The sequence below is a fragment of the Anomaloglossus baeobatrachus genome, chromosome 2, assembly GCF_048569485.1.
Source record: "Anomaloglossus baeobatrachus isolate aAnoBae1 chromosome 2, aAnoBae1.hap1, whole genome shotgun sequence".
Classification (NCBI taxonomy): domain Eukaryota; kingdom Metazoa; phylum Chordata; class Amphibia; order Anura; family Aromobatidae; genus Anomaloglossus; species Anomaloglossus baeobatrachus.
The window spans coordinates 41,041,626-41,049,667 of record NC_134354.1 but is presented as its reverse complement, the minus strand read 5'-3'; the positions used below and the strand labels follow the sequence as shown (position 1 = coordinate 41,049,667).

The 8,042-nt window shown below is 44.0% G+C and overlaps 1 protein-coding gene across 1 annotated transcript in view; it reads right to left on the bottom strand.

Moving 5' to 3' along the window:
• Nucleotides 1-389: 389 nt before the first annotated feature.
• SMIM11 (small integral membrane protein 11) overlaps nt 390-8,042 on the bottom strand; it is a 7,957-nt gene continuing 304 nt past the window's right edge. Inside the window, exons 2-3 of the mRNA XM_075335001.1 lie at nt 2,363-2,556; nt 390-549 (exon numbers count right to left, since the gene is read on the bottom strand). Coding sequence (XP_075191116.1) covers nt 2,374-2,556 — 183 coding nt within the window. The 3' untranslated portion in view covers nt 390-549; nt 2,363-2,373. The remainder of the gene's footprint in view (nt 550-2,362; nt 2,557-8,042) is intronic.

Here is an 8,042-nt window from a genome sequence, read left to right as displayed (position 1 = left end):
CTCATTTTAGGATAGTCACTTAGGGCTACACAATGGCCTTAGCATTTAGAAAATTGTGTGTTGTTCTCTAATTTTGATATGTAGTGTATGTACATGAACCTCTATTCATGTATTCCTCTTCAGTGTGTCATTCTGGCGTTATGAGATAGGGGGCAGTGTGGGGAATAGGGGCTTTGTCCATTGGAAATGTGTAATGATGACTCTTGCAAAGAAAAACAAGCCTCAACCCTTTCTACAAAAGAGGAGCAAAGCTTCGTACAACGGGATATTCTCTTTTCTAGCAATGTTTTCCCTTTAAGTTGTGTTTCATTTACACCATTCGGATCCCGGGTCACAGGAAATCATAGTCATCATCATCTTCATGACATTTACCCCAGACGGACAAGTGGTTAAAAAAGTTTTACAAACATTTATTACTATTATTATGTACAAAATGGCATTGAAAAATCTGACATATAAAGTAATAATTTAGGAGTCCTGTTTTCTTTATTTGTTCTCTTCTTCCAGAGGGAAAAAATGAACTTGCTTCATAGTGTACAGACGCGTAACCTGCAAAGGGAAAGAAAGAAATGTTTAGCTCCAGATAAAAGACACATTCATTGCCGCCCTATAGCCTGGATGCAGTATCTTTAATCACCAACTCTCCCCGGCAGTTTTCCATTTTTGCTCTTTTGTTTTTTCCTCCCCTTCTTGAAAAAGCCACAACTTTTTTTTATCTCTCTGTTGCCGTATGAGTTTCTTTGGTTCAATTTTTATGGCAATCATTGTAAAAATGACCAGCAAGATAATTCTTTATATTAGAATTGTCATGGCAGTACCAAAATAATAAGAAGCAATATATACTGTATATACATATATATATGTAGCACCGGGCGTTGCACGGGATAGTAAATATCTGTTTCTTTCCCAGTCTCCATCTGTCTGTCTGTCTCTCTATCTTTGTCTGTCTCTTTCCCTGTCTTTCCCTGTCTGTGTCTAACTGTGTCTGCCTTTCTCTTTGTCTGTCTGCCTCTGTCTGTATCTTTCCCTGTCTGTCTCTCTCTCTATCTCTTTGTCTGTCTTTTTCTTTGTCTTTTTGTCAGTCTCTTTCCCTGTCTGTCTCTTTCCCTGTGTCTCTCTTCCCTGTCTCTGACTCTTTCCCTGTCTGTCTCTTTCCCTGCCTCTTTCCCTGGCTGCATCGTGACACACCAACATTCCATTTAAGGGCGTGGCTGTGCATTCTTCTGAAGTTCTGACTGCACTGTGGCTCCCAGCTCTATTGACTTTAATAGAGGCAGGTTTTTTTGGTGAATAACTGTAAAGTGTAAAGTGTGGGGTTAAAATATAACAAAACATAGTCTATGATGTTCCCTGAGGCAAATGGAGCATCTGTGCAAACTTTTGTGAGTGTACTTGCGACGGTGCGAATTCCTTTAGCGGACATACATACATACATATATACAGTATATACACTGCTTTATATATATATATATATATATATACATACATACATACATACACTGAACAAGAATATAAATGCACTATTTTTCATGAGCTGAACGCAAAGATCTAAAACTTTTTCACTCTATCGTCTATCTAATCAATTATCCGTTGGATGTGCTGCAAAAACAAATCTGATCCTTAGAAGCCGCAAAGATCAACTTCCAAGAATTGATTAATGGATCCAGTTCACATCTTGGTTAGAGATGAGCAAATAGTGAAATATTCGGGTTTGATAATGCCATCCGAATATCGAGTACTATTCCGGTATTCATCACGAATAAAGAATCTAATGCAAATCAATGGAGAACCCCAGCATATTCCTGGGAAATCTTCAAGAAAGATGCTCTGGTTCTCCATTGATTTACATTAGATTAATTATTCGTGACTAATACTGGAATAGTACTCGATATTTGGATAGCGAAATTCAAACCTAAATATTTCACTATTCCCCCATCTCTAGTCTTAGTGCCAGATACCAAAGAACGCCGTTAGAGATCTTGTGGTGTCCATACCTGGATGTATCAGAACTGTTTTGGCAGCTTTAATGAGAACTAAACAATGTTCAACAGGTGATGGGTGTATATTATGGTCATATCAAAAAGTGCCATGGACCATGGGAGGTGAGGCATCAACTGTATGCCACCTAAAAGGTCTTTTTCTATAAAATCTATGGCCATAAATGGTGAAGGTCCAACCACCGGCATGCTCAGCAATCACTAAAATAAGGGGTTGTAGGACTATTTTGAGTACATTTGGACCACGACCAGTCCAGAGTGAATTTGGTAGACACAGATTTATGAAACTACAATGTGTAAGCCATGTTCTTTGCTGAACCAAAAGAGCTATAACATAGACAACGCGTAACTCCTCATTATCTAACCATCAGTGAGCTCAGTCTTCTTTCTTATCAGTTTCTTCCTTTTCTGCTGCTTTTCTTAGTTTCTCTTCTCGCTCGCGCTTTAGTTTGGCTTCAATTTTTTTACTTTGGTAAATCTTCACACCGGCGAAGGCCAGACACAGCAACACAGTCTTCGCTGCTAAAATGTACATCAGCAGCGGGAAGTTGTCCAACACCTGAAACCAGAAAATGATAGACTCTGAGCATTGGTGGCAGCGGTCACTTACAACCCCAATTCACATAATTGGGGGCCATGAATAATTGATCCAGCTTTGGTGAAGTAAAGCTTAGTTACCATTAGTGGTTATACTCACCTACTTGTCCATGTGGCTGACATCAAGTCAAAATAAATTGGGTGTGTTGGATTTTTGGGGTTTACTTTTTTAGATATGTCCAATATTTATGGTCAGGTCAGAAACTGCGATGTCTGTGACCATATTGGATCTCATGACTGAGCCTCATATATATATATACACTAGCTGTACTACCCGGCTTCGCCCGGGTTAATAACTGTTGTTAACAAAATAGAACTTTATTCTGCACACAATATCCGCTGCCCGGGATAGTAACTGTCTCTCTGTTTCTCTCCCATTCTCTGTCTGTCTCCCCCTCTGTATATATCTCTCTGTCTCTCTCTCTATCCCTTTGTCTGTCTGTCTCTTTCCCTGTCTGTCTCTGACTGACTGTCTCTGTCTCTTTCTCCGTCTGTCTCAATCTCTTTCCCTGTCTGCCTATCTATCTCTTTCCCTGTCTGTCTATCTATCTCTGTCACTTTCGCTGTCTGTTTCTTTCCCTGTCTGTCTCTGTCCCTCTTTTTCCCTGTCTGTCTCTTTCCCTCTGTCTCTCTCTTTGTCTGTCTCTTTACCTGTCTGTGTCTGTCTGTTAACCTGTCTCTCTCTTTCCCTGTCTCTCTTTCCCTTTCAGTCTGTCTCTTTGTCTGTGTCTGTCTCTTTGTGTCTGTCTCTTACCCTGTATATGTCTGCCTCTTTCCCTGTCTGTGTCTCTCTCTGGCTGCATTGTGACAAGCCAACATTCCATATATGGGCGTGGCTGCGCATTCTTCTGAAGTTCTGGCTGCACTGTGGCTCCCAGCTCCATTCACTTTAATGGAGGCAATTTTTTTTGGTGAATAACTGTAAAGCACGGGGTTAAAATTTCGCCTCACAACATAGCCTATGACGCTCTCGGGGTCCAGACGTGTGAGTGTGCAAAATTTTGTGGCTGTAGCTGCGACGGTGCACATGTCAATCCCGGACATACACACATACATACACACACACACATTCAGCTTTATATATTAGATAAAATCTAATATATAAAACTGAGTGAATGTATGTATGTCCGCTAAAGGAATTTGTGCCGTCGCATGTACAATCACGAAATTTTGCACAGACACTCTATTTGACTAAGGAAACGTCATAGACTATGTTTTGAGGGGAAATTTTAACCCTGCACTTTACAGTTATTCGCTAAAAACCTTCCTCCATTAAAGTCAATGGAGCTGGGAGTCACAATGCAGCCAGAATTTCAGAAAAAGTGCAACCACGCCCTTAAATGGAATGTTGGCATTTCACAATGCAGCCCGGGTAAGAGACAGGCAGACAGGGAAAGAGACAGGCAGAGACAGAAAGACAAATAGACAGGCAGAGACAGAAAGACGAAGAGACAGGTAGAGACAGAAAGACAAAGAGACAGGCAGAGACAGAAAGACAAAGAGACAGGTAGAGACAGAAAGACAAAGAGACAGGCAGAGACAGAAAGACAAAGAGACAGGTAGAGACAGAAAGACAAAGACACAGACAGACACAAAGAGAGACACAGAGAAAGAGACAGACACAGACGGACACACAGACAGGGAAAGAGACACACAGATAGGGAAAGATACAAACAGACACAGACAGGCAGAGACATACAGACAGACAGACACACACACACAGAGAAAGAGATAGACACAAAGAGACAGACAGGGAATGAGACAGACAGGGAATGAGACAGACAGGGAATGAGACAGACAGGGAAATAGATAGACAGACAGGGAGAAGGAAAGAGACAGAGACAGACAGCCAAAGAGAGAGAGAGAGAGACAAACAAAGAGGGAGACAGAGAACTAGATTTGTGTCAGATTCACAAACGCTGTTGGATTGAAATTATTTGGACAAAAGTTTTGGGCCACATGTATTAGTTATTGTATTCAGGTTTCTGCTTCAACCCCATTGCCTCCGTTGTATGACCCCTGACCCTTTGCCATGTCTATTCATGACATTTACTCCCTGCTAAATATTGCCACATCAACTGTGATTAATATTATCGAGAAGTGGAAGGAAGCGCAGAATCTCAACAATGAAGTGGAGACCTCATAAAGTTACAGAGTGGGAGGCCGGGTGCTGAGGAGCAGAGGACAGAAAAGTCACCACCGCTCTGCTGACCCCATAACTGCAGAGTCCAGACATCCTCTTGTAACATCAGCACAAACCCTGCACCCACCGGAGGCTTCATGACCAAGCAGCGGCAACAGTCATACATCACCAAGCAAAATGCCGATCTGTACATCACCAAGCACAATGTGGAGCCGTACATCACCAAGCACAATGTCAAGCCGTACATCACCAAGCAAAATGCCGAGCCGTACATCACCAAGTACAATGCCGAGCCATACATCACCAAGCACAATGCTGAGCCGTACATCACCAAGTAAAAAGCCGAGCCGTACATCACCAAGCACAATGCCGAGCCGTACATCACCAAGCACAATGTCAAGCCGTACATCACCAAGTAAAAAGCCGAGCCGTACATCACCAAGCACAATGCTGAGCCGTACATCACCAAGCACAATGCCGAGCCGTACATCACCAAGCACAATGTCAAACCGTACATCACCAAGCACAATGCCGAGCCGTACATCACCAAGCACAATGTCGAGCCGTACATCACCAAGTAAAAAGCCGAGCCGTACATCACCAAGCACAATGCTGAGCCATACATCACCAAGCACAATGCCGAGCCGTACATCACCAAGTACAATGCCGAGCCGTACATCACCAAGCACAATGCTGAGCCTTACATCACCAAGCACAATGCTGAGCCTTACATCACCAAGCACACTGCTGAGCCGTACATCACCAAGCACAATGCCGAGCCGTACATCACCAAGTACAATGCCGAGCCTCACATCACCAAGCACAATGCTGAGCCTTACATCACCAAGCACACTGCTGAGCCGTACATCACCAAGTACAATGCCGAGCCGTACATCACCAAGTACAATGCCGAGCCTTACATCACCAAGCACAATGCTGAGCCTTACATCACCAAGCACACTGCTGAGCCGTACATCACCAAGCACAATGCCGAGCCGTACATCACCAAGTAAAAAGCCGAGCCGTACATCACCAAGCACAATGCTGAGCCGTAAATCACCAAGCACAATGCCGAGCCGTACATCACCAAGCACAATGCCGAGCCGTACATCACCAGGCACAATGCCGAACCGTACATCACCAAGCACAATGCCGAGCCGTACATCACCAAACACAATGCCGAGCCGTACATCACCAAGCACAATGCCGAGCCGTACATCACCAAGCACAATGCCGAGCCATACATCACCAAGAACAATGCCGAGCCGTACATCACTAAGCACAATGCTGAGCTGTACATCACCAAGCACAATGCCGAGCTGTACATCACCAAGCACAATGCTGAGCCGTACATCACCAAGCACAATGCTGAGCCGTACATCACCAAGCACAATGCTGAGCCGTACATCACCAAGCACAATGCCGAGCCATACATCACCAAGCACAATGCAGAGCCGTACATCACCAAGCACAATGCCGAGCCGTACATCACCAAGCACAATGCCGAGCCGTACATCACCAGGCACAATGCCGAACCGTACATCACCAAGCACAATGCCGAGCCGTACATCACCAAACACAATGCCGAGCCGTACATCACCAAGCACAATGCCGAGCCGTACATCACCAAGCACAATGCCGAGCCATACATCACCAAGAACAATGCCGAGCCATACATCACCAAGCACAATGCTGAGCTGTACATCACCAAGCACAATGCCGAGCTGTAGATCACCAAGCACAATGCCGAGCTGTACATCACCAAGCACAATGCTGAGCCGTACATCACCAAGCACAATGCCGAGCCATACATCACCAAGCACAATGCAGAGCCGTACATCACCAAGCACAATGCTGAGCTGTACATCACCAAGCACAATGCTGAGCCGTACATCACCAAGCACAATGCCGAGCCATACATCACCAAGCACAATGCAGAGCCGTACATCACCAAGCACAATGCAGAGCCGTACATCACCAAGCACAATGCAGAGCCGTACATCACCAAACACAATGCAGAGCCGTACATCACCAAGCACAATGCAGAGCCGTACATCACCAAACACAATGCAGAGCCGTACATCACCAAGCACAATGCAGTTCGCCAGATAGATGGAGTGGTGTAAAGCTGCCACCACTGGACTCTGGAGGAGAGTTGTTCTTTGCAGTGACGGTTCATACTGCTATATCTACATCTGATGGAGGAGTCTGGGTTCGGTGACTGGAGAACATTACCCCCTGATTGCATTGTGCCCGCTGTACAGTTTGGTGGAGGAGGATAATACTGTGGGCTTATTTTTCAGGGGTTGGCCTCAGCTCCTTTGCTTCTGTGAAAGGAAATCTTCATTCTTTGTATACAAGGTGTTTTGGATAATTGTAGCTTCAGGTTTGTGGTTTTAGAGGAAGTCATTTTCTGTTCCCCATGACTGTGCCCAGTAGACATGGTCCATAAAGCAGGAACATGGTCTGATCATACTACAGCTCCTGGGCCGTGGAGTAAGTAAAAAATAATACAGACATTACAGCACAGGGTAATAAATAATTCTTTTTTTTAGGTAAAACATTTTTGAAAAAACAGGAATAGAAATGTTTTACCTCACAAAAAGAGTCAGCTGTGATCCCGTGCTGTAATGTCTGTATACTTTTCTGCGTCCTCCCCGGTCCAGGAGCTGTGGTAGGATTAGACAACGTCCCAGTACGGTCAGACACGGCCATTACACGGCACACAGCAGGGGCAGATATATAAGATTATCTCAGCGCAGAAACATTTTATATACACACATCCAATTGTGTAAATTACTATTATTATTCCAAGCTCTATTGATTAAAATCAACTTTGTTAGTGGGGAAAAAAACCCTTTAAGTGCCATTTGACATAAAATTTAACATAAAATTTCATTTTGTATACATTCTTCACTCTGAACGCTAGAGGTCGTCGGTATGTGCTGAGAATTTGTCTCCAGTTCAGGCCTTACTATACTCTTCGCAACACTGTACAATGGTCTTCAAAAAAATGGCCGACACCCATCACTCCGTTCTGCAGACATTTCTCAGATCGTTTCTAGGGTTCAGGTTTACTTTATATACCTGATGAAGCCTGCAGGAGAGTCAGGGTGTGAGGACAGTGGTGGGCAGGCAGCAGAATAATAGAATATGGCTGGATTGAATACTGCAGACACCTTTGTGGTATTGTTTTCTTCTGGTTTGGCAGAGTGAGGAGCTGCTGTAGAAGACCAGAAGGCTTTGCGTGCTGGTAAGAGGCTTAATTGCATCAGTATATAATGCAATATATGCTGTACATCTAT